This window comes from Atractosteus spatula, chromosome 1, assembly GCF_055471065.1.
Source record: "Atractosteus spatula isolate fAtrSpa1 chromosome 1, fAtrSpa1.hap1, whole genome shotgun sequence".
NCBI lineage: Eukaryota > Metazoa > Chordata > Actinopteri > Semionotiformes > Lepisosteidae > Atractosteus > Atractosteus spatula.
In genome coordinates, this window is record NC_142706.1 from 46,581,369 (window position 1) to 46,608,434 (window position 27,066).

General features: G+C 39.9%; 3 protein-coding genes across 9 annotated transcripts in view; 2 read left to right on the top strand and 1 right to left on the bottom strand.

The window, feature by feature from the left end:
• The first annotated feature begins 52 nt into the window (after positions 1-52).
• Positions 53-8,483, top strand: aptx (aprataxin). Of its 5 annotated transcripts, none has more exons than XM_088935977.1 (8): positions 53-1,609; positions 2,328-2,468; positions 3,594-3,640; positions 4,790-5,134; positions 5,752-5,811; positions 6,304-6,530; positions 6,883-6,986; positions 7,899-8,483. In XM_088935977.1, exons 2-8 carry the CDS (start codon positions 2,339-2,341, stop codon positions 8,051-8,053), a joined length of 1,068 nt encoding a protein of 355 aa, XP_088792103.1. In that variant the 5' UTR covers positions 53-1,609; positions 2,328-2,338; the 3' UTR covers positions 8,054-8,483. The 5 variants fall into 5 exon arrangements, with proteins under 5 accessions (XP_088792103.1, XP_088791878.1, XP_088791958.1 ...); XM_088935752.1 differs by having other exon boundaries at positions 289-434; XM_088935832.1 differs by having other exon boundaries at positions 289-434; positions 5,755-5,811.
• Positions 8,484-9,301: 818 nt separating this feature from the next.
• On the top strand, positions 9,302-10,564 carry LOC148840966 (actin-like protein 7A). The gene has a single exon (XM_088913421.1). It carries the CDS (start codon positions 9,302-9,304, stop codon positions 10,562-10,564), a length of 1,263 nt encoding a protein of 420 aa, XP_088769547.1.
• A 1,057-nt stretch (positions 10,565-11,621) lies between these two features.
• Positions 11,622-27,066, bottom strand: part of elp1 (elongator acetyltransferase complex subunit 1) — a 32,117-nt gene continuing 16,672 nt past the window's right edge. For 2 of the 3 annotated variants that reach the window (XM_088915878.1, XM_088915887.1), the window contains exons 21-37: positions 26,751-26,829; positions 26,213-26,292; positions 25,414-25,551; positions 25,224-25,309; positions 24,657-24,805; positions 23,855-23,978; positions 22,730-22,827; positions 21,934-22,135; positions 21,001-21,062; positions 19,143-19,205; positions 18,477-18,537; positions 18,201-18,314; positions 17,241-17,352; positions 16,806-16,933; positions 15,663-15,814; positions 12,252-12,330; positions 11,622-11,776 (exon numbers count right to left, since the gene is read on the bottom strand). In XM_088915878.1, the coding sequence (XP_088772004.1) occupies positions 11,709-11,776; positions 12,252-12,330; positions 15,663-15,814; positions 16,806-16,933; positions 17,241-17,352; positions 18,201-18,314; positions 18,477-18,537; positions 19,143-19,205; positions 21,001-21,062; positions 21,934-22,135; positions 22,730-22,827; positions 23,855-23,978; positions 24,657-24,805; positions 25,224-25,309; positions 25,414-25,551; positions 26,213-26,292; positions 26,751-26,829 (1,795 nt within the window). In that variant the 3' untranslated portion in view covers positions 11,622-11,708. Of the gene's footprint in view, positions 11,777-12,251; positions 12,331-15,662; positions 15,815-16,805; positions 16,934-17,240; positions 17,353-18,200; positions 18,315-18,476; positions 18,538-19,142; positions 19,206-21,000; positions 21,063-21,933; positions 22,136-22,729; positions 22,828-23,854; positions 23,979-24,656; positions 24,806-25,223; positions 25,310-25,413; positions 25,552-26,212; positions 26,293-26,750; positions 26,830-27,066 lie in introns of those variants that run through there. The other variant, XR_016091050.1, reaches the window with a different exon arrangement.

Here is a 27,066-nt window from a genome sequence, read left to right on the forward strand (position 1 = left end):
ATTTTGTAACACAATGGTTCGTGACGTAACCGGCCGCGCCGCCCACGGTACGTAGGGGTCTATGCTGATATGCTTGTGCCGGTGGCAGGGCTCTGATTCTGCAGCAGTTTTTCGTTTTAGTGTGTGTGGACATATCGTTTAGCAATATCCAAGCCACTTTTGCTAGGTTATTTCGCTATTAAATAATTGTGATCATTTTAGACCCTTAAAATACCCACCAATACTCACAACGCATCCTCCAACTGGGTGCCCCGGGTTCTATTTTTATGTCTGGTTTGTTCGTCATTAAATAAAATCGCAAACTTTTACTAAACCCAACTGACTGTAATTTTAGGTTGACCACGACTGCACTCCGCGTTCAAAGGGACATTTCGAATCAGGACGGGATTGAAAACTAATGACGTGGATTTCAAAATTGTGCACTAAACGCCTTGGTGAGATGAATAATGCCGTCGTTTACTAATCGTGTGCATTAAATTCACAACGCCTACCAGCTGCTACCGATTTGTTCTGGAGAGTTACTGCTAAGTTAACTCTTAAATGCAATATTGCATGACTTTAAAAGCTAAACGATAGCGTAATCGTATTACTGCAAATTATACAAGCAGTAAAAATAAATAAAATTTAAAATAATATACTTCTGAAACATTTCCTTCAGTTATTTGTCCTTTGGTCAATTAAGGTAAAGTTTAAGTCTAGAAACCCATTCCACCCAAATGTGTACTATAGGAATGGAACTATAATTAAGTAATGAGAAATAACTCTTAAGAGCGCTTTAACTTGTATTATCAGTACTATCGCTTCGACTACTGTAGTAGCGGATTTTAATTTCTGCACAAGCGTTGTCGGGATGTTTGTAGTGTAGTTTGTCCTTCTTCGCGTGCTGTATATTGATGTCATCCGCGTTTGCTGACGTTGATTTGCAGTTCCAGTTTTCTCAGAGGAAAAAGTGCTACTCGTACATTAAAGGTATTTATTTTTTAATAACTCACTGTTATAGGCAGTCTGTGAATGAATGTTTTATAAAGTAGGAGAACATTAATCCGATTTTGCTTTTGAAGTGTTTAAAAATCGTCAGAAAGTGATGATTTGGTAATGCCGTTCATGGTACCTGCTGAGGTTGAATTTGGTATGTTATGCTGCATACTGTATGCTGCCTCAAATATGTAAATAGTAGTGTAAATATGACTAGGATGCTGTAGTGGTGGTTTCCAGTTACTTTGATGGATTTGGAAGGATACAATGGAGACCGATATTATTTATTCAATTTCAAACTACCACTGAAAATATTCGCCATTAATATTTAGTACAGAAACTTTTAGAAGAGTATCCAGCTCTCGCCTTAGTTTTACCGAAATGTTTTGTATACCATTTAAAATTGAATCAATCCGGCTTTGCTAGTTATTAACCTGTGCTTTAAATGCGATACCAGTGTCAGATCAGCAGAAATACCCCATGTACAGTAAATTCTTAAATGCTGAGCTGCATTTTATGCAATAATGGGATCAACCAGAAAAAAGAACCCTAAAACATATGCAAGTTTGTAAAGAATGTATGATATTCTTGAAGAATAATGACAGCACGTCTGATTGATGAGCACTGACAAAATGTAAGTCCTTTAAAAATACTTATATGTAATGCTTATGTCATGTCATTTGCCAAACCGCTTTATAACATACGGTGTCGCGGGAAGCCGGAGCCTAGCCAGCAAGCAACGATCACAAGGCAGGGTACACCCTGGACAGGGCGCCAGTCCATCGCAGGGCAAGTGCAAGCCAGTCATACAGGGGGACAATTTGGAGGCATATAATAATGATATACTTCAAAAATGTAGTGATTAGCTTAACAAGACTTGCTTGCCAGTAGGATTCTATGGGACAATCAGAATTCTTTCAACACGTATAAGCAGAGGAGGACACAAACTAGGAATAAGATGTGTACATACATAGTATGTTTAGATTTAGAAGGATTTTGAGAATATTCTGCAAAAGAAGATATAATATATCAGGATATACAGGTATGTGTAACACTTAAGTAGAAGGTTGTTTTATTAAAATTGTACAAAACGCTAGTAAGATCTTATTTAGAATATTGTGAGTTTAACAGGTCCGCTTAGGTCTTCACAGCCCTCAGGTATTAAAAAGAAACCAAAAGTGTAGCAGATTGAAGGAATAGCAAGCAAGGGTCTCAGCAGTGCAGTAGCTGCTAAAATTACTGGGAGTCTTAAGAATAGTATCATAAGTGGTCACTGAGTCTCTTTGTGTACAATAGACCATGAATTGTCAGCATGTCTTACAGTTGTACATTTTTGTCACCCTCTCTAAAAGACAGGGAGATAATGCGAGTTTGCTGGCTTGTGAGGAAAGATGGATCCCATGCACCTATCAAATTGCCACATCTGCAAACGGTGATCCTAGGTCGGGGCCCAGAAACTACGATAGTAGACAAGAAATGCTCGAGAGAACAAGGTAACGTAAGTAACTCAAGCCGGCTTTTCCACTCTTCTTTCCCCGAATTCCACACCCATGATTTCAGTCAGCATGTTAATCAGATCAGTAAACGTAATCATGCTGGTTTTGTGAATTTCACAGTATGTTGTGTCAGCAGTTGTAGGGTAGTGCATAGTATATAGTCAGATCTGCCAAAGAAGGCAGACATCCAAGCACTGGATCTCAAATGAATGTTAACCCCATTTTTCTAAAAGACTGGCTCATTGAATGCTTTTTACACTGAGAGACATGATGTCAGCAAAGGTGTCCTGCTACAGTAGGGTGTTACGATGCACAGCCTCGCACGGGACTGCATCACTATCTGCCCTGTGTGCAACTGCTTTGCTCACATCTAACCCAGAATTTGGCTTCCAACCCAACCCGTTGGATTTGGTTGTTGCCATAGCTGTTCGGGAAAGTTGCAAATGAACTAAGAGAGGTTAATCCTCCACTGAAAATGTTTCTTATTTTCGGCTGTCAACCCTCAGATCAGACATCAACAGTAAGCAAGTAAAAAACATTCTCCCCATTTTCTGATTATTCCATTTATTAGACGGAACAGTATATTAAATTAGTGATTCTTTTTGTAAATAACTTTAAAGATATTAAACAGCTGAAAATGTGCGTTATTTCGTTTCTTTGGGGGGCTGCTACCCAGAACAGAGTTAGATTGGCGTCTCCAAAGGCTCGGGTGTTTGTTTCTTATCGCAGTGCAGAACAGTGAACACCTGGAGAGGTGAGACACAGAGTTCCATCATTGTTCAGGTAGTCTAGTTCGTCAGGCGAAAAGAGCTACAGTCACAAGCTGAGTTGTATGTTGCTCATGAAGTTGCAGATATAAAGTATTTCCCATCTGACATTATTTAAACTGTGCTTTCACGTGGTGTGTAATGTCTTTTGAGTTATTAAGTATTTCTTGTTCCCTTGCATTCTATCACAAGGGAGATTAAAAACATGTTTTTCCTTTAAGAGATGCAATTAGCAATCTGCTGACAGCATGAAAAGCTTGATCTGATATTACTTCCTCTTTAGTTTGGGAAAACATTTTGTTGTGAATTCAACGTTGAGAAACAATTTTGTTTTTCCATTTCTGTGTACTTTTAGTTCATCTCAGGGCAGATTACAACAAAGGATACATCACTGTGAAGCAGGTGGGTGCCCAACATACAAGAGTGATTTAAAATGTTTGACCAGTTGAAATGCCTTCTTCTTAGAAACTGATTGCTCCAAACCCACATGGAACAGTGGACTCATTGGGGATCATTTTCAAATTGAAGAAGCTCGATGTGACACTTCAGTTAAATAGAACTTTAAAGTTAATCCTGTATATGTCGCATACCTCTGAAGTGTTTTCTTACTGAATTGTAATAGTTGTGTTCCTGTATTGCTTGTTATCTCTTAAGTGTGTAGTATTTTTTTGCTTTATTCATTAGTGCATCTTGCTGTATGTGTGCAAGTATATTCACCTGTTTATGTGTGTTTTTATGTTTCTTAAAATACATGCTGGGAAATGACCAATGTCCAATACATAAGTATACTAGAATTTAATGTAAACTATGTGTACTTATGTGCAATCTCTGCACTTATTTATGTTATCCAACAAGAGACATATTTCTTGAATATATTATAGTCTTTACCATGAGTGTTACCTTAATTACCTAAATAAACCTAATGAAAGGTAACAGGTAGGAGGAGGCTATGCAGCCCAATAGTTAGTAACTTGTTGATTTAAGGATCCAGGTGTCTTGAAATAAACCAGGGTATCAGCTTCAATAGCATGGCTGGTCAGCTTGTTCCATACCCCCACCACCCTCTGGGTAAAGAAGTGTTTTTTGTTCTTTGTTTTAAATGCGCAACCACATAGTTTCCATTTGTGCTCTCTGGGTCTTGATTCAGTGCTCTTTCTGGGTTGACTTTTTCAGTGTCTTGCAGAATGTTGAGTACTTGAATTCAAATTCAAGTATCTGAACAGTGGTCCGTCATTAAGAATTCACTGCATTTCTGTGAATGGTAGCTTTTTTTTTACTAAAGCACTGATGCACAGCTCTGCTCCTTCAGGGTTACTTTCAGTAGGTTTTATTTTTTCAAAGTCATTGTCATTGATTTTAATGAAGGCATTTACTGTAATTAGAAGTGCAATTGGAACTGCCAACAGGAAGCACTGTAATCTGGGAGGATGAGAGCCGTTCACCACTGATTGTGGTGCTTGTACTCAGCATTTCTGTGCAGTGTTGTGGGATGGATGGTCATAGGGAGGTGTGAATATTTCATTTGTTCATTTTCATTGTTTTCTCTTGCAGCTTGGTGTAAATCCCACTAGCGTGGACTTGGTGGAGGTGGGCAGAGGAAATGAGGTCAGTCTTCGGCCTGGGCAGCTGCTGCACATTGTCAACCAGCTGTACGGCTACACAGTGCAGTTCCGTAAGGAGACCTCAGACAGCACAGCCTCTCCTGGCCCGGAGGAGACGTCAGGCTCGAAGAGGCCACACCAGCCTGGAGTAGAAAACAGAACCTCAGATGGCAGAGCCCCCAGCATGAAGATTCCCAGGACAGGCGAGCCAGAGGAGAGCTCTGATCCCAGCAGCTGTGAGAGGCTGCATGTCTCGCCTGCTCCTAAAAACCCAGCTGACGCCATAGAAAAGAAGGTGAATGTCCTTGTAGAGCCTGTGAAGAGGAGAACTGTCCAAGCAGTTCCTGAATTTCCACATGTAGAGGAGGGAGTGCATTCTGGGTCCACTCCCAGCTGGAGAGTTGAACCCTGAGATAAAAACAATTACATACGTTCATGTCAGATGATTATATAGTTGTACTAAAAGGCATTTTTCAACTAAATGTTTGTTAATGATGAGTAATTTAAATTAGTAATTCAATTAGTAATTGTTAGCAGTGGTCATGCATATAAAATGCACAGCTCTTCAATCCTGTTCCTCTCACTGAGCCTTTTCAATGCCATTTATTTTAAAGTCTAGTAAGTGAGAGCAGCCTATACTGTTACTGATCAACTAAAGAATATTTGTGTATCCCAGGCTTTGCTCTTAAAACCCCCTGAAAAGTGTTCCTTGTAGGACCTTTTTCTAACTATAATTTTAGAGATGTGGTCTTTTAGACCTTTCAATAGGTCTTTATTAAAGGCAAAAAAAATAAATTATCGTGCCCCATTGAAGCTTTACTGGGCTTGTTAGGGTGATGTCAATCAAATACTGTTAGCACAGAAATACATCACCTGACACTGTAGCATAATCAGCAATTTTCATTTTTACAGCAGATTCAGGGACATTGGAGTCAAGGACTAAAAGCTTCTATGCAAGACCCAAAAATGCAGGTAATGCAATTAACCTAGGTATTTATTTTTATATTGTTTTTTAGAAGATAATAAGCTTGTTACATACTCATGCAAAGTTGCTATTGAAGCTGATGCTTGGGCTTCCTTCAAAAAACAGCTGAATGAGATCCCTAAGTAATGAACTGCCAAACACGTTGGACTGGCTGAATGGCCTCCTCTTGCTTGTCACCTTTCTTAAGAATGGCAGCAGACAAGAGGAACCTGTGGGTGTAGAATTGCACATTGAAGCACCTGAAAAGATTTAAAGCCCACTCGCTGACACAGCTCCCTGCTAGAATCAAGTAATAAATACTGTAACTATACAATACTGTATTTTCGTAAGCCACAAAGAAATCTAACAAATAAGACTGACCTTTTTACGAAGCCATGTATACTATGTCCAAAAATCACTCTACCATGTAATCCCGTGCTATATCACTGTTCCTTAGTTTGTCGGTGTTGAACTATTGAAATACGTGTCTGTTGCTGCAGGTGTACAAAGATGAGAAAGTGGTTGTCATAAAGGATAAATACCCTAAGGCCAGGTATCACTGGCTGGTGCTGCCCTGGGAGTCCATTTCTAGCCTGAAAGCCCTGAGGAGGGAGCACGCAGGTCTGCTGAGGCATATGCACAGCGTGGCAGAGAAGATGGTGCGGGACTGTCCCGACTCTGGCAGCCTGCAGTTCCGTCTGGGGTACCATGCTATTCCCAGTATGAGGTAAAGCTCTGGTGGAGAGTGGTGTGCCACGCTTGGCAACACAACCAGCCTCTCACTGTCATTCAACAACTCGTGGGATTTGTTTTCAAAATGAAGTTTGACTGACGGCGTTGCGAACTATTACAGGAACAGAGAAACGTCTTTCGGCTACTCCAAAAGGCTCTGTAACTACTGCAGATTTGTACATTCATTTGTAAATGTATCTCGGTGTATCCGAGCTGGACGTGTGATTTTTTTAATATTTTCTCAACTCAACTATAACTAATTTCTCACATTATTTTGTCAAGTCAGACTCTGGGAAAGCATATTTGTTGCTTCTCAAGGAATTAACCCCTTTACTGTTGTTTTACAGCCATGTTCACCTTCATGTAATTAGCCAAGACTTTGACTCCCCTTGCTTGAAAAACAAAAAACACTGGAATTCCTTTACAACTGACTATTTTCTCGAATCCCAAGGTAAGAGTGTTTCATACGTACTGTATAGCACACGCTGTAATGGATAGCCACTAAATGATATGCTATAAAGTACCGATTGCATCTGCCTAATTCCCAAGAAACTAGAAATGTAAATGTTCATTTGTGCTATAAATTGTTTTATTTCAAACTGGGACTCATTTGTATTGAGTCTCCTGCTCTGCTCTTTTCATATCTTATATGGGGATGGAAGTTGAATGCTTGTGAAAACTCTAAATGCAATTCTTATGAATCTGACACATCCTTACTTCTGTGATTAGGATGTTGTTTTATACTGATTGTTTAAGGAGGTGTTTGTCCAGCTAGATGGTTCAATTGAAGGGCACAGCTGCTACCACTGCGGTATGGTGAATGTGCCCCATATTATCAGTTCCTTTACGAAGCCACTCCTTTTGTCCCCAATAGAAGGACATGGTATCCACTGGAGACAACTACATACAAAAGAGCTTTGCATTTGGTTAAATAAGTAAAGTAGCTGGAGGTGTCACAGCAGAAGGAAAAATTATTTTTTTAAAAAGGAGAGCTATGAAAAGGTCCAGCCCAGAAGGAGTTCTGCACGGGATGAGTGCAGCTCTCCTTGCCTCTGTGGGCTCGGGCACACACAGGGGATAACTACACTGTCTAGATTTCAGAGGGGGGGGGGTCATCACTTCTGCACTTTGCTCAGTGGGCCGTTATACCAGCGTCACTACACCATAGGACAGGACACTGAGACACAATTATACTTGATTTCATTACCTTCAGTTTTTTTTTTTCCGAAGTTTAATTAGCAGAGGAAAAAAATGTGTATAAGCACTATTTGAAGCGCCTCTTCTGTGATTACATTACTAAAACACAAGTATAAACGCCGTTTTCATCGGCTGTATTAAATGCTTATTGGATTTTGTGCTGCAGCTGTCATGGAAATGCTGGAGCAGAATGGGACAGTAACAGTACAGGATGGGATCAGTGAGTTACTGAAACTGCCACTCCGGTGTCACGTCTGCCAGAAAGACATGCCTACAATCCCTCAGATGAAACTGCACTTGAAATCTCACCTGCCCCGCTGAGCGGGGAAGGGGTGGAGAAAGTGCTGACACAGATGCGGGCAGTCACAGCAGCTGTGAGCCGGTGACTGCGGTGAAGACAAAGGAGACAGGGACTGTCTTTCTTCTAGGGTGGAAGCTGAGGCCTTAATCCCATGACTTGGAAGAGATCTTAGCACGTCTTTCAGATGATGTTGGAAACTGTATGTTCTTCTGTCAAATGGAATTTTACAATAGTTCTGTATCACACGAACACAAAAGGCACTGGTTATGTGCGTGTTAACTGACTTCCAGGAAAGGAGGACTGCTTTTGATCACTTAAAGTTTCTGTTTGTGGTAGGTTCCCATGTCTTCATTTTTTTGTTTTTCTACCACTAGATGTAAAGAGGGAGCAGTCAATTTATTCTGCTTTGGAAAACAAATATTGGTTATAAAACATTTGCAGAGTCCAAAACTTTAAAAATGTGTCTTTTTTGTCATTTGTCTCATTTTCCTGAATTCATCTGCATTGTAGCTACCAACAAATTTCCTGTGCATATGACTCAATCATATTTTCATTTAGTATAGGGTTCTGTATGAAATCAGATTTTTCTCTGGAATTTCTGGATAAGAAATTTATCAGGAACATCACATTTTGCCTGTATAAACCTAAATTAGGTAAAACGTATTAGGCAGTAATTGGTACCCACCTGAACTACCCACCTGAACTACTAAGGCAGTAATTGTGTGGTAACAAAATAGTTACACTTACCTGCTAATATAGATATCCTGCATGCCAAGCTGTGTTTCTTTCAGTACAGAAACTTGTTTCTGAAACATGTTTACGTTTTTGGCTGCAGTACTATTGCCATTACCTTGACTTGAATGACTTAAAATATAAAACATTTTACTACTGTAAAATAACAGTAACGTTTTGTGGGTCTTAAATTTGAGTGTGGGGCATATACATTTTTCACAGTGTAAAACGGTTTCACAATTGTATTACAGTATATACTAATAGAAATTGTAAAAATGTAAAAAACTCAAATGAACATAAATGTAATAAACAGTTATGTATAAGGAAAAAGTTTAACTCTTAACTCAGCTTTTATCCGTGGTAAACTCGCACAGCCTTATTGACCTCCATTGTTACATTGCACCAACGCAAATTTAATTCGTCATAAAGGATCATCATCATCTGTTGTATTGACAACCGCATTTTATCTCAAATCTCGGTACGGATCAATCGGGTATTTACACATTGTTTAAAGCATTAACTTCGGAGATGTAAAAATGTCAGAACTCGACCAAAGAGACGGCCTGATGGCCCCTATTACTCCAACTAAAGGTCCTGCGAAAGTCGCTAAATTGATCAAGATAAATTCCAATGAAGGCCCAAGCGCTCCGGACAAACACCCAGTACCCAAATCCCGGCAACGCGTCGTCGTTAAGCGCACCAAGGCCGTGATAATAGATTTGGGAACAGGATACCTAAAGGCTGGCTTTGCAGGACAGCCCGGACCTTCCTGTGTGATTCCCAGTGCGGTGGGGGTAACGCGTCGGAGATCGGACTTGGCCGGGTTCAGCCGCCGAGAGAGCTTTGTTGGAAAGGAGCTCCTGCAGAGACCGGACTTGGAGTGGACGGCGCCTCTGCAGCACGGCATTGTGACCGACTGGGAGGCGGTTGAACGCCTGTGGGAGTACGTCTTCCAACAAGAGCTGCAGGTCCCATTCGAAGAGCATGCGGTGCTCGTTTCCGACCCGCCCCTGAGCCCCACAACCAACAGGGAGAAATTCGCAGAACTGATGTTCGAGACATTCAGCATCCCCGCTATTCACATTGCCTACCAGTCCGTATTGTCGCTGTACTCGTACGGCAGAACCACGGGCATCGTTTTAGAGAGCGGGCACGGCTGCTCTTACGCGGTTCCCATTCATGACGGCTATCACATGCCAAGCCACACCGGCCGAGTGGACTACGGCGGGCAGAGTCTCGACGCTTACCTGCTGAGCATGCTGCAGAATTCGGGTAAGACGATTCCAGACAATCTACACAGCATTGTGGAAGATATCAAGAAGAAATGTTGCTATATCTCGATTGACACAGACCACGAAATGTCTTCGGATGAAAATGATTACTCAGTGGACTACGAGCTCCCAGACGGGCATTTAATTTCTATTGGCAAAGAGCGATTCGCTTGCCCAGAAGCCTTGTTTCAGCCCATCGCGTTGGGTTCCAGGGAACCCGGACTGCAGACAATGGTAATGAACTGCATCAACAAGTGTGACATTCAAATTAAGAAGGATTTGCTCAAGAATATTGTCGTCTGTGGCGGTTCAACAATGTTCCAGGGATTCCCCGAACGCCTGCAGTACGAACTTGACAAAATTGCTCCCAAAAGCGAAGCCGCGGTCGTGGCGGTACCTGAGCGCAATTACGCAGTGTGGAGAGGGGGCTCCATTCTCGCTTCGCTCCAGGCTTTTCAGTCACTCTGGGTTCGTAAGGAAGAGTACGAGGAGAGGGGACCTTTTATCATCTATCGAAAATGTTTTTAAAAGTTTCCAAGAAATTGTATGGCGACAAGTTAAAGTTACAAAGTCTTTAGAGTTAAGTGAACGAGAAAGAAAAGAATGTCCAAGGACTTCATCTTAAAATTCGCTGAACAAAAACCAAATCGTTTCTTGTTACCCGTTATCGTTTGCTTTCAGTAGAGAAAAAAAACACCTTGGGCATCCATGTCCTACCAGGTAACAAGTTCATACCTTTTCTATACAGTTTGAGTGGCTGGTTAATATAATGTCTAAGCATAAGCCCTAATGTGGGTGCAACCCAACATGAATTATACTGGAAAATGTCAAACTAATGTAAAGTCAAGAAAAACGATAATTTGGTAAATCGACTTCCCGGGGTTTAAAATCAATGTATTTAGAATTAAACAGGAAAGACTGAAAAGTATGTTTTGCAGTATGTCACTTACTCCTTCATGCCATTTTCGTGATGCGTTTAGCGGCACAAAATTGTTTTTATTAAAAAGAAACGATAAAGACAAATATTATATAGCATGTGAAGCATGTTAAAAGTGTTACAATATGTAGTACCACCTTTGACAAGCACGACCCGCTTGCTACTTGACACGTAGCAATGGTTTATCATATTCACCAATAGCTGAGCATTCCAGAGAATATCAGATGTTTTTACTGTACTATAATACTTGTAGAATCGGCGGGATTAATGAGTTATTACTTAACCAGGGATCTCCAGCCTTGCTCCCGGAGATCCCCAATCCAGTTTGTTTTACAGGACACATAAATCACCTATTAATTAAAAATGAGAAACCCTCGTTTAACAAATTGATCATTTAAACAAGTAATGTTCGAATGAAGGGAACACTGAGGGCTAACGGATAGTCTGATTTTGTTATTGATGATCTCTTAACTAGATACAGTAAATGAACACGTTATCTATTTATCTAATCATAGTTAAATTGTTTCAGGCCTTTGGAAGTTGATCATTTAAAATCTACCTATAAAATCCTCTGGACAAGCGCTGTCTAGTACCAGGGTTGGAGTCTGTACTTTTGAGTCAAGACTTTTGAGCAGCAACACGCAAAACAGTGAAACTAAGTGAAACGTTTATTGAAACTTTATTGTGCCTGGCGTTTTAAATACAAATGTGTCAATGTGGCCCTGTACAGGTAGTCTACTGCAGGAGATTAAGCTTCCATTTCATGTTCTTTTTCATTTTTGGAGGAAAATAGATCTCTGCATCTAAAAAAAAGAAAAAATATAAAATATGAGAGACCTACATTCAATGATGTGATGTATAGCTTTTAAGAAGAAAAAGAGCAAACACAAATCTACTGAGGCTGCACAATGGAATGACCGTAATGAAGCTTTTTAAACAGGACTCCCAAATAAATCTGTTACATATCTAACATAGATCCAAAACTGACTATACTGGAGATTGCAAGTCAGCCATGAGTTTCAAATTGTCTTACACAACACTGCATTGTTGTGTATACATGTCTTCTGTTGAATGTTTTCATCTAAATCTAAAGATGCACCTTGAAAGGCACTATTTCAAGATGCAGCATTATTCATCTTCCTTAAAAAAACAACTTAACAAGACTGTAACAAGATCTTTAAAATAGCCACCCTTTGGTAGGAGCTTGAAATAGAAGCTCCACAAATCCTGCTCGACTTCCTACTGCACATTCCTTCAAAACAAAGTGGTAATACATACCCTGATGTAATGGTGTGGATGCTCTCTGCTGCTGGTATGAAGCCGTGATGCTGTTTGCTGTTGAATTAGGTCCCAGGACCTTAAAGCACAACGTTTACATTTTCTTAGCATTTATCCATTGCAACTTACTGTTCAATCACATCCAGTCATGATAACAGCAGCAAAAAAAAAAAGAAAGAATGAAAAAATAACTCAAAAGACCGTGACAGTGAGGATTCCTGCACTGCAAACTGACAAAAATATCAGAAAGCCTACACAAAGGAGGGCGTCATTCATCCTTCAAATATTGCCGAGGAAGGAATGACAAATTAAGTTATTTGGACAATAATTCTATAACTACTAAAAAGATGACAATATGAAAACATGAGAATCGATCACTCATGAAGGAAAGGCTGTGCCAACTCTAACAGGAGGCAGAAGAAAATAAGCAACTATTTTTAGGAAATTAAGTGCAAACCCTTGCATGCCAGATATATCAAGGCACAGCTTCCTAGCAAAAAGACTCTGGAAATGACCCTTCAGCACAGATCACAAGTATGCCATGGCCTATGTATGAATTCAGGACAGCACAACCTGTCACAATGGTCCTATATATGCTATTGCATTGCTGTGTCATTTTTCTTCTGCCTATTCCCCGGTCTTCCATCATTCTGAATGGTGAAATATGATGTGTTGTTTGAGTACAGACCTTCCCTTCACACAAGCAGCCAACACTTACAGTGACCAGAGAGTGAAAACCATGCTACTTAAATCACCACAATTCTAACCCATAACCACACTGGGAAATGTTAATAGTATAAAATGGAAAGGGGAGATGTACGATTATTGTTTTCATTATTTGAAACATCCATTAAAAAAATTTATAATTTGGTGCACTCTAATAATAGCAGGAATACATTTATTACTGTGTGACAACTGCTGACTTCAGCTTCTACAATCATACCAACTACACCCACCCTTGCAGTCACAAGCTTGAGTCGTACTGCGGTGGGTGCTATTTATATGACAGAGGTGATAGCCATGAGAAATACTACCCACGTTTAGGGTCGCATTCCTCTGCTCCTGCTCAAATCCAGTTTCTCTGCTTTTTGTCCATGTACAGTAAGTGACCTCATCAACGAATCCTTGAAATTAGTACCTTTACCTGCAAGCTTAAAGTCTGCTGTCATGGTGTTGAAACAAATCTGGTCTGCACCCTGAAGTAATTAATAACCACTGTGCAAATTCCAATTAACCCTTTTCCTGCTAAAACTGTGGGACAGATGAGTTCAGTTCAATTGCAAAATCGTCTTGCATTTAATAACCTGGTGAACCTTTCTTACTGGGTTAAACTCTGTACTGAAACAGGTTATGATTTGCTGGTGAATAAAAATAAAGAATATTCTGGTCAGGTTAATTTTCTTCTCCTTCTGTACTAATGTGTAGATACTGATTCTATCAATCATGGTTATTTTATTGGAGCAAATGAAATACCTGAGAGTTACTGGCAAGTCCTTTTGATGTCTCTTATTGTAAGAGACAATTTCTAAATCTTGTCTGTTTTAAGTCTGTTGATGTCCCAGTTAACCTGGGTGCTTAACCAAGTTCTCTGTGCTGAGACCTTAACTATTTAGCATTTACACACTGCCTCTGGCTCGGATTATTCACCATCATCAGCTTGGGTTACATTGGCAAACTGATGACACAGGGACGTTATTAGCCAAATAAATCAGATACAACTGCTGTGGTTTCTACAAATTACAGCTGCCTGCGATTAAGATATGGATGCTTAGCAATTTTTCTGTGATGCTGACACTTCTGAATTGGAACCTTTATCTGAAGTTACCTTAGTGTTTCCGACACCGTAGTGTCATTCAAATCCCTGAAATGGTAACAAAGAAAGAAATCGAAAAAAGACGAATTCCTAATGCAAGAAATTGTATATGGCTAATAAAGTGATCTTATCTTATCTTACTTCCCAGTTGAGGTCTTTGTTCTGTGGGATGCTGACAACCTGATACATGCTTTTATTTAATCATATTGATTACTGGAAAATCGAAACTCCATGGCTTCTGACCCATGTGCACTGTGCTTATGTTATTGTTTTCACATAGCTGGTAATTTATATAAATTGCATCTCCAAAGTGTGTTCTGATCTACTACTTATTGTGCAAATAACACAAGCTCTTTGTTTTTTTGTCAACAATATAGTACAGATACTATACTATGTAGCCAAAGAATATATTCAATAACTACTAAACATATGACACAGTGTAATCAATGAAATTTCCTTTTTAATTTCACATTATTACTGTCAGGTATATTATTAAATACAACACTCACGCTGTGTATGGGCAGCGGATGAAATGGCAACAGTCAGATGCTGAGTTTTGAGGTATGGCCTTTTCTAGGCTGTGTCTGGGTGGTGTGATGCAGCTTCCACTACTTGATTATTGAGCCATCAGTGCTCACTGAGATATCAAAACACTTTGATGTTTTTTACCCTTTTCTTAATCTATGTATTCTAATCGCTTTATCTCTGACTTCCTTAAAATACTCTTCATTTTCGTACATTTCCTTCAGATTCACTGCCTGATCAATGATCCCTAAACTGGTGTTTTTATCCAGTAAATGTGACAGTCACTTCAATAGTGCATAGGCAGAAGCCAATGGTAAGGCACTTATATCCTTTTTAGGGCAAATTCTGTCACCTTTCATCAGCTTAGAGCTACCAGAGCACAGGGGTCTGGATAATTATGCAAGCAGCCAATTTCAGTTTTTGACATTAAGATATCTGTTGACAGATTAATTCTTAATTTTTCCGTTTGATCATGCGAATCTGTAATAAAAATCCTGACTGGAAAAAGATGTGTATACTTATCACTTTTAATCCAACAACATTTAAATACTATTGCAAGGCACTGTACTGTATGTGTAGTCCAGTACTGTGCCAAGAAAAAGTGAACCCTTTAAGCTTGGTCTGTATTATTATTGATTTTAGACCTAAAATATAATTATATCTTCATGAAAGTCTTAATAAAAGATTCAACGGTGTATTAATGTTAACCATTAGCCAGCTGTCAGAGGCATTCAGTTTCTGGCACCAAACCTTGCAGTAGACACAGCACCAACTCAGGATCTCTCTCTCATGTCACTGCAAGTCTGCATGTTGCCAGGAGGTCACAGCAGTTACTGTCGCTTGCCAAAATCCACGAGTTCTGGTTGTCTCATGCCAGCCTAACCCTGGCCATCAGCTTTATTGTGTAGTGTCCCTTGGGGTGTCCTGGTTACAGATGGTTAGGGTCATGACCCTGACTAATACTGGTAATAGCCGCCAGTGCTTGAAGCCAAGTAGCAAAGAATTCAGCTTTACGAACTGTGATCTCCCTGCCATGTGGTTTACTGAAGGCGTGTGACGGACTGGGGGCTCACCGGAGTGCTGTCCTGCTGGAGACCCTCCCGCCAGATCTCAGGGATGGCTCTGTCCATCAGCTGCAGCGATTCTTCATACTCCTGCTGCAGCTTCATAGCCTTGTCATCATAGCCAAACACGACCAGTGCTTTCAGTAGGCTGTGCACTTCATCTGGACAGAAGCAACAGAAACCCAACATGGATTAAATCACAGTCACTGCACAGCTTTCACTGCAGTTAAAAATTGTGAGAAAAAATAAGCAACGTAAGTTAAATTTTAAGCAAGGCTTCAGATACTTTTTGCTCAGTTTAAATACTGTACATCAAATGCATATGTGTTTTGAAAGCAGTATTTGAATTGTGTGGAATTCACCCACACGACCAAGAATTATATGAGTGCTGTTCACTTTCTGTACAAATCAATCATAGCAACTTGATGGCATAAATAATTATAACATTAAAATTTCTAAAAAACTGTGGCCTATATGAAAAATACAGGTACAAGACATACAGTAAGTTAATTTTTAGATTTCAATAGATATGTTGGGTATAATCTTTTAAAAAAACTAAGCAAGAATACTGCATATACTTTGTGATCTGTACATGTAAATCAGAGATATTAATATCTTTTCCTGCGGCATTTGCTTTTGTGAGGCGATGTATCTCCTACAGAAAACTACACACGCATCCATCTATTAAAAAAATCGTTTCCTTCAGTTCTTAATTTACACAAGATCTCAGGTGTGTTTTCATCAAAACTGTAAGTAACTGTACTTTCTAAGTACTTTTCTAACTGTACTAAGTTGTCATTTCTACATGTACAAAACTCTTCAGACTCACGATCAGACAGTTTTACAGTAATAAGCCATGATCTGACGTCCACACTGCTGGGTGATGAAAAAAGAGCAAGCAAAGCAGAAAAAAGGGGGAGGAGGCAATATAAAGTCAAACATAAAACAACTAAGTACAGCAAATGATACATGATCTAATGAATAAATGTCAAAATAAAAAATCGGGGTAACAAAAATCAATTCTGATTCATTAATTTGCTTCTTTCAACACGTATTATTATATCATTACATTTTCTCCCCCCATTTATTCATTCGCCTACATGTAATGTGACGTGCCCTGCCACCAGCACACGCCCCTCCAGGACAGCTCACCTGTGAGCTTGTCCACAGCGCGGATGATCTCAGCCAGGGCGCGCAGCAGTGCCAGGTCCTCCAGTGGGCTGCCCTCTTTCAGGCTGTGCTTCTTGCGTTCGGCTTTCCGGCGATTCTTAGAGGATCTCCTACAGACAGGCCGAGATGGATTCAAGCATACCAAGGCAGACTGTGGTTTGTCCACGGGTTCAACTCAAAGACTGCCTGGCTTTGTGGCACGCCACTTCATAGGATTGTCCAGTATTCGCCAGTTTAGAGTTTCAAATGTGTACGAACAGTTAATTATATTGAGACAAATGCGATCCTTTGATACTCTTTATAAAACCAGCTAACTTTTACTCCGGCTTGTAAATTTAATAGGTAGCTAAGCAGAAACAACAGCAAAGAGGAGACACAAGTCAAGACATCGTCCATAAAAGAGTTCCTGGCACGTACGCAGAGATCCTGGAGTTGCTCTGGGAGTATGTGGAGCTCAGGTTGCTAGCTGTCATCACACTGCTCGCCTCGGAGAACAGCTCTGCATCAGGGCAGTCGGGAGCTTCTTCATCTGAATTCAGCACAGATGACAGTCAGGATATTTAAGCAGCATTTCTGGCCCGTTCAAGATCTAAGGTCATGGCAAACAGACTGCTCCTGTCCTTTAACTTTCGAGCTGTTCAGTTCTGGCATGCACTGTATACATTAGGTGTAGCAGATTAGATATAATACAAGACAGCAAAACATATATTTCACAGGATAAGAAGCTTTCCAGATTATATGACTAGAAACGGTAAAACAATGTAAACCCAGCCATATCAGAAACAGTTCTAAGTCTGGAACCGTTTTCCAGACAATAATGCCAATCACATTGTCAGAAATACCGAAAAGCAAAATTGTGCTCACAAACACAATGCTTGAAATTAAAGTTCACCGCTAAATCTCAAGTATAACTTAAGCTCTCTTAAGCATCCATGCACAAAGGAGCCCTGGCCTCTCTATTTGAAGGGTTTACTTCTGAGGGGATTTTGATCATGTCTGCTTTGCAATACTTTGTGAAAGACTGAAAATAATTTGGAAAAAGCATGTCAAGTGTCAAAAGTAAATATTAGCAAATAATAAAGTGCTTGACAAGAAAGTGCATACAGTTATATTGCAAGAGCTGGCACTTTCTACAAACACAACAACAGAATTGAAATGCTTCCAAATATGTTAGTTATCTCAGTCTGTGCCCTTGTTAAATCAATAGGTAGAAATAGAAATATGTTTTAAATTGTATTTCTGGCCTGGTTTAACAAGGACTAGGTAAATATGAAATACCTTGGAAACTCTTCAGTGAACACAATAACTCAGACATCTTCATTTGGGTGTCATGAATCTGTGCCTAAAAGCAAACGCATCAGAATTGGATTGAATTACCCAGGAGCTCCAGCCTAGCCTTCTCTTTCAGTTCCCGTACGACAGCCAAACGTGTTTGATGACGTATGAATAAGGACCTCTGAGACTCAAGGAAGGCCATCTGATTATTGTGAGCTGCAAGTAACATTCCCCCAAAACAGAGAAGAAATAAAATGATCAATATACTTTAGTTTTTATGCATATAGAGTATGTTTACCTCTTACAAGATAAAATAATAAAATACATGTTAAAGCAGTGTTGCGGTAAAGACTTGATCAGCAATTTCATGGGCTTTACCTTCCAGAAGAGCAGGCTTCAGATTTGTCTCCATCATGTCCAGTCTGTTATATAAATAAACCTACATTAAATGGAAATAATACATCATTTTTAAAATACATTCAATACAATTGTTTTGAAGAGTTCAAAGTGTGTTTTGCACAGAAAGAAAATGAAATGCCACACATTTTGAAACAATGTACAATACTGAACTGCAACTGTAAAGACTTTGGCACCCACATGTGCAGTAACACACTGCCACTGCTATTGATGAGCAAGTTATGTCTTAAGAAATCGTACCAGACATTTCTTAATTTTAACCTTTAAAGCAAGAATACTTTTATTTGAGAAAATCAGAATAGCTATTTGAACTTACAAAAACAGTCACAAGTGATGCTATTTCAGATTTCAGAAGAAAGGTGAGGAACTGTATAGTTTATAGAGGAATAAATCTGGAGGTGAGAAATAGGAAAAGATCCAGTCAATTTCAGGCTGGAGGACTTTTGCACTCTGATAACACTCTTCCTAATGCAACTTATTAGAATGGACCTTTAAAAAAATGGTCTATGATGTTGCTGGCTGAGATAGGCTCCAGCTCCCCTGTGAGTTGGACGGGCTATCTATGATAGTTTCCTTACCCTACAAAGCCAGAAAAGCCTCAAAGAAAGACATCAAATAAACAGTTACCAGTCTCAGAGCCTCCTCCCAGGCTGCACCCTCAATCAGAGCAGAGATGGCTTCCTCACAGTCCTGAAACAACAGCAGGGAGCTCCATCAACAACGACCTTTCGGCCTTCTTCCCAACCAATGCAATACGATAGGGTCTGGGCATCTGGGAACTTAACATTCCCAAACTCACTTATTTACAATTTGGTTTCGTTGATGGGTCTTGGATGGAAGAAGGAAAAAACGGGATGAAATCGAGCTGAAGGTTGTTAACCGCCAAATTCACGGCACCACAGTGTAGGACTGCGAGACAAATGTAGCTGAGTGAGCCTCTCCCTGCCCCCTGCCCAAGTACCCACTACCCAGCACCTGCATCTCAGCATGGTCTGCTTTTTACTAGATTGTAACAAACACGCCTGGTCCTGAGTTGGGGTGAGGGGGACAGTTACTTATGTCTTTTTACAGCACGTACTACACACACAGCAATGCAATGGTCCATGTTCTTTTAGTCAGTCTTAGTCAAGTAGATTAAAATCTCTATTAGATACAGCCACATCTTAGTAACATACATTTTAGTCAGTCTAGTCAAGTAAAGTCACCCTTTTAGTTGACTAAAACTGAATTAGTTTTAGTCGCATTTTAGTTACGCAGTTTAACTTTATAAGGTATATAAGGGATTTAGCATAATTCATTTCCCTCTTTTGGAATATTAAGGAAATTAAGTTTGGTCATTTTTAAAATTTTGAATTAAGATATATTTGTCTGGTATCTTTTGTTGTGGTATTTTACTTGACACAAACAGGAAAGAAGTGCAGAACTTTAAGTGTTACTCTAAGAAAATCGAAGAACCATGAGCTGATTTACAAACACAGGCAAAAATCATTAAAAGAAATCATTAAATCATTAAGATCTTAAAAATGGAATCTGGAGAATTTATTTGACTCTTTGATGGTCTGTGTAGAGTTGGGATGGGAGACTGTTCTTTTTGTTCTTCTTGTACAGTACAAGTACAGCAGAAAGACCAAGACCAAAGAAAATATTCTACAAATCTTCCAATGAGCAGGGGAAAACAAAAAATGTATGAGACTATAACAGAATCATGAAAGCTTCTCTACTTTTACTATTGTAATGATTCTTATCATAATTGAAACATCTACCAATTAATTACTTGATTTCATTCATGTGATAACATTCTATCAAAAAGCACAATGCAAACTGCATTGATCTCCAAAGGTAAAGGTAAAAGAGTATTTCTTGTATTTGATCTTACACAGATATTACACAAGTCTTTCATTATAAGAACATCTATTTTGGCACTCTTAATAATATAATTCCTTTATATAAGGTATTTCAAAGTACTCAAAGCAATATTATTATTAATTTATCCAGAAGACTAACTTTCTGTGGTGAAATATTTGCTGCACAACCTGTACTTATTTGCTCGTACAGTACATCACTTTACATTAGTTATTACAGTGACTAGTGAGCAGGAAGGGCCACTCCACATCACTATTTGTGGGAACTCTTGCTCTCGCCCATGGTGAGACCAGGGGTTTGCGACAACATGGCGACTTACGGTACTTTCACTAAGTTCATGATTTTGTGCTTAGTTCGAAATTTGAGAATTTTTCTATACCGTCAATGAATTTATTGTGTTACTGAGATTTAATAACCAGTCTGAGAAATCGGGACTGCAGTTCCCTTTAGGTGTAGATCCACACACTCGTTTAGAACCCATGTTGTAAAAAAAAAACATTTGTCATCCCCTAATTTTTTTAGATCCTCAGAGGCAGTCCAAGCTTTAATGAGATTTGTCTCATTATAAATCTCTCTCATCTGCTTTACATCATCACTCGGGGAGTTCCGTCATACATCATACCTTTGCGTACTGCTCCAGCAGCAGGGCTGCCTCTGTGTGTCTGTGGAGCTCCAGCAGTTTCCCTGCAACAGTAAGGACATAGACCACCTGGTGAGATGGCACTTTATTCTATACGCCCTGCAGGGGAATATGGTGTTTCTCCTATTCTCGTCACGGAATTTCTATTTGTGTCTTCTGCTCCCGGACTTTGTATTGAGCTTGAATTGGCAGTTTGTACGGGATTTTCTCAACCGCAAACTTAGCAAATGTCACTATGTTGCAGTCAAACAGGACCCCGTCCTTTAAAAAAGGATACACCTTTCAGTTCTGCCTTTTCCGTTTGCCCTAATTTGCAGTGCCCAGAGCTGCGCTGTTCCTTTTGTGATGTGGGCACGAGTGCCAAGTCCAGCTGCAGTTCAGAATTATTTTAAATTTAACGTCTCATCAAACAGACATATAGATCAATATTAACCTATAGTACACGTTCCTGTGCATTTAGGATGTAGTATATCACAATGGGATAATTGTTTAATACATGGCTTTGGAAGAGACTATACCATCCTCTTAGTGCTGGAGGACTATAATACGGATTAGAATACTAATCAAGGAAGGGCCCTAACAATAGTAAACATATAGCTTAGTCTACTTATACCAGCCATTTTGGTTGCTGCTAGTTTAAAGAAACCTAATAGGTTGGTTTCACAGGCTTAATCTTTTCTGAACTCAAAATGTGTACAAATGTGACACTATTGAGGAATTGTCCATCTATATTCAGCAGTATATCAGAAACTCCACACATTTAGTATAGATAAACTTTTGTAAGAACTCACAAAGTGTGAAAGTTCATTATTACTTCTCTAAAAATGATTTCTAACCAGCACCTTAGCAAGGCAATAAAATCCATCAAAACTAAGGAGAACAGGACCCCGTCTGGCCCTGTGCTGTGCTCTGTACCTGCCAACGTGCGCGCCAGGCCAGCCAGCTGGTCGGGGGTGAACTGGAGCTGGGTGGCCATGCACAAGGCGTGCCGCCAACTGCTGCTGGACACAAAGGCCTCCAGCGCCCTCTGGGGCTGCCCACAGCGGGAGAAGAGCAGGCCGGCCTGCTCGGGGAGCTGCTGCTCCAGGAGGTGCTCTGCGTAGGCCCAGCCCACTTCCTGCGCACGGGACACAACGGTTAGTATCTCTGACTGCTGAGGCTCCACAACGACGAGCCCCGCCGCCCCCTACCGCCAGCTCATACACACAGCGCTTTGCAAATGTAGAGCCAAGAAGAAGCGTAAAGCCAAGTGAAAACTGCACCAGTTTACCCAGTAAAGCTGGTACAGATGTATCCAAGAAGAATGCTTGGCTATAACTGCTGCCAATGGTGCTTCCCCCAGGCCCTGACTCCTGGGGGCGAATGCTTACACAGTCAGCAGCAGATTTTAGTTTCAGATTTTTCTTTGCAGTGTTTGCCGACTTCTTTTATTCACAGAAGTATTCAGTTTAGGGGCTCCGGTTCCGATTAAAAGCATTCGCTTCAACATGAGCATACATATTTGGAATTCAATAAAACTGAGTAGGCACTTCATGTGACACACACTTTCAGAGGAGCAACCCTCTGTTGGAAGACCCCACCTCACCTCCTTGTTACAGACCAACATCATGTTTAAATAGGAAGAAAGACTGGAAATAGCTGCTTGCTATGGCCTTCAAATGAGTGGGATAACCTAGTATTAGAAAATAAGAAACAAAAATGCTGCACCTACCCTGTACTGCTGGCTGTCCAATGGATACAGCTTAAGAGCCTCACTGTACAACCTCTGGTCCTTCACCAGGTTTAAAAATTCGGCAAAGTGTTCTGGTCCTAGGATGTAATAGCAACAAGGGATTACTATTAAGCTAAGAAAGGCAGAGGATCCCATCCAACGTGCTAGAAAATAATACAATAATTAAAATAACCTGGCTTCTTTATGTTAGGAGCTTTACAGAAAAATCTCAGAACTCTGAATATGATTTTTCACTCTTTAAGCCACACTATACTTTAAGCTCTGCGTGCTTTAACTGACATAAAACCAAATGATATGTCTGTGGCTAAATCACCAGTGTGGAAGAGCAGGGGTCACAAAACAGGCAAGAAGCAAACATGAAGTGCAAAACCTGTCACCGTTTAGTGATGTGGTCCTCTGCACAAACATATCCACATGCAGCAACCAAAGGTATAACAAAAATAACAAAACTGTGGTTTCTTCAGTGAATGTGTGTTTGTTCAAATGTATTTTTGTTCAATGCTAACACTTTTAGGAACACCAGGCCTACAACAAACCCCGCTGTGATACAGCACACAGAGAAGGTTACACTAATTAGCTGGATAAAGAGATAAAGTGACTCTGACACTATGAGTGCCAGGATGATATTCTGTCTAATCTCCACCCCTGACTCATCATCAAGGACAGGTAAGAATCCATTTACACCAGAGCTGAGTCAGGGCCAGTCAATAAAAAAGCCAAATAGATGTCTCTTCCTTGACATGTGTTGATAGATGACGACGAACAAGTGAATATGAAAAAACCTTAACAAGAGGTCGAGCAACAGTGCTGTGTCACAGAGTCATGGCACAGATTTGTTGGACAGAATCACATTTGATTTCAATAATGAAAGACAAGACTTGTCTTCTTCACACAGTGATTCTGACATTTAGGAGAGCTGTAACAGTTGCAAAGAGGAAAAGGATAATGTGGCTCATTTTTCTCATTTATCACAATTAAGAGGACACCCACTTACAGTACTTGAACACTTGCTTTGCTTTACTTTTCTGCACTAATATACAGTATACATGGTTATTTAATGACCATCTAATTAACTATTAAAGTGCAAATAGAGTTGACCCTTACCACACTTGCTGAGGTGTTGTAAAGCTTTTTTGTATCTTTTCAAATGCTTGTCTATTGTGTATCTCTGGTAGTTAGTTTCCATTCTCTTCAAAGTGTTCAGAAAAGGTAGATATTCCTTTGGATCCTTCAGAGGTAGAGAGATACTTAATGGTTAGAAGAATAATCAAAGTGAAAAAATAAAAGTCAATTCAATACAGGATAAAGGTGCTGTACTCTTCCCTCTTCTTCGGCTTTCGTCACTGTCTAAGCAGAAACTAACAAAAATAAATTGCAGACTACAAACAGAATTGGGACCTGACTATTCCCAACAAAGATAAAAATCCATGTGACCTTTTCCTACACAGGATTAAAATATAAGAAAACAGACATCAATTCAATAATGTCCTCTGTCCTTCATCCTCAAAGGCCGATAACATTAAATAACCAATAAAAAACACAAAATATCATATATGCTCTTGTCAAAGCTTTGAGAAGACACAAACTGACTAATTAAAACCTAACGGGTCAAACAGGGACTCATAAAACAATATGAATCCTACATACTGGGACTTGCAGGACAAAAATCAAGGGAACTGATGACAGTGGGCACAGCTAGCACTACACATCACAAAAGCACAAACAGGTGCGATGAGTCCTAAAGACAAAGCATATAGAGCATTCAATAAAACAAGAGGAAAGACAAGCCATTGAAAATAATGACAAAGGAAATCAAAGCTATGAAAATGTTAAGCACAGAGAGGTCTTGCCGTCTTGCGAGAGGCCAGAACAGCACCTAACCACTGCTGGGGCCCACCCTACCCACCTTCTGGGACTTCTCCGCCACCATGAGCACCAGGTCGAAGTCGTAGGTCCCCAGGGAATGCTCGTACAGCTCGTTGACGTTCACCAGAAACAGCAGGTATTTCAGAGCCTCCTCCGCACTCACTGCAATGGCTATGCTGGGGGGGCTGACTGAGAACACAGGGAGGCAACCAGGATGGACTACAAACCACATATTCCTACACAAAACCAACTGTACCCGCCTCGATGCTCAGAACCTGAAGAGTTTATTACCACTTCAGGTCCACAGGAGGGGTGTAAGAGCTTCTTACTGATCCACTCTGTTCAGTTTGGCTACAGATTGCATGACAGACTGAAGCAGTGATCATGCACGTGTCTTTTTATTTGATTGTATCAGTACAGAAAAGGGCACCACACAATTTGTGTTTGCATCATGAAAATAAAATTAGTATTTGAGGCAGTCCAGGAAAATTAAAATCAAATATGATACTGTATAAAAAAGCCCCTATTGGGCTGTTGAAACACAGAGGCAAAATAAGAACCAGCTTTTTGTCCTTTCTATTTGAGTTTCAAAAGAGAATATATTTACCTCGAAGCTCGTGGACTTTCTGTAGTGCGATTTCCAGTTCTGGGACACTTTTTTTCACATGTGAAGTTAGAATGGATAAATAGTACCTGTTGTAAAAACAAAATATAAATGATGAAAAAACTGGTGCGGTCAAAATTCATTCCACAACAGTGCATAAAACAATCTGCAGAAATAAGAAGAATTGACTTGCTTGTTTGGATCAACACTCTCCATAGCCGCTCTCAAGGCATCACAGACAATGTCTACTTTCTTCCCACAGGCCCCTGAGGCAGTCTGAGGAGCACTGGATGAAGGAAAAGGGTACATGGTCTTTGTGGTGTCTTCTTCCCTGCAACAAACAGAGAACAAGTACATTTTTTAACACAGGCAATACACAGTTGCCTTTAGATACAGAAAATCTTCAAATTTCATTTCATTTCCTATTGTGGTTTAAATGTTAGACATTACTAGTATTATTTGGGAATTCTTAGATCTTGCTTTAGTATTTTCCTAGACAAGGACTTCATACCCTGGAGACCAGCTTGTCAGCAAATCCCACATTCACCACTACATGACAACAAAATGAACATAAAACATATTCAAAGTTCACTTTGAAAATTTTGCCTACAAGGGTGACAAGAGTCACTCGACACTCTGAAAAAAGAAGGTACTACCTTCTCTGGAACGAAAGCGCCTCAGACTCTACTTTGAACAAACGTACGAGACCAGTTTGGTTCTGCTGCGCCATACTGAAGAGATGAGGGCTGAGTGACATCACATCCCCCAAGAAATAAGCCGCTGTGTGCCAGGAACTAAAGCACCACAAATGCCACATCTAACAGCACAAACGGAGCCCAAACAAATGTGGTGGGTTTCATTGCGAGTGCTTTTTGTAGGGGGGGGGTGGGCAGCTTCATGAAGCTCCAGATGATGACACATCGAGTTGAATATTTACTACATACAGTCCACACTTCTTACTGAAATTTAAAAATTAGCAGAGATTGTCTCACCTGAGCTCTGTCAAGAACAAGTTGATGTGGTTTACTGAGTCAATCTGCTTCAGGAACATCTCAACATTTTCCAGAAACACCTGATAAGGGAAATTGGAGCCTCTTAGAAAAGTGCTTGTAAGCCTGTTTAAGAGCAACAAATAACCAATAAGGCTGCATATTTCAAATGATCAGTGCTTATGGTTACAGCAAAAGGATGTGTTAAAGTTTATGCTCCTAATAACTGTAACCCAGTACAGTTGCCCTTATTTTTCTGAGAACTGCATTTCCCCACCACTTTACATGCTTAATAAGCACAATCACAGATATGTACACAAAGTGACAACACACTGGACAGGAGTTGAATGCATTATTTTCTTTCAGTGTAAAAGTAAAAAGCACTAAAGCAGCTGACCAGTCTCAGCTACTGTGATACTGTGTGCTCTTAGGTCTGAAAGGCCCTCACACCTCAAACGATGTGTAGCAATGCCTACAATTTTCCATGAAGTTACTGTCATGAAATAACTTGTAAATACAATGTAAAGATGAAAACAGGAACCTTGGGATTGTGGTCATACATCAGGTTGAGGTTAATTCTTAGTTTTCTCATGCACTCAAAGGCATCTTTGAACATTAGCCTGCAAAAAAAAGAATCTGCTTTAACACTAAAATGCAAACAACAAGCATCTTATAACAGAAATACCACAAATTATATATAATATATTCTTATTATATTTATTGCTATATTAACATTTGTGTCTGAAAATACCACATCCCTATTTAATGTGAAGTGCCAAAAACTAATGACCCAAAAAACTCAGTTCTAACCATCATCTGAAAACCAAACATAAACAGGTCCCAAAATATTGTGATTG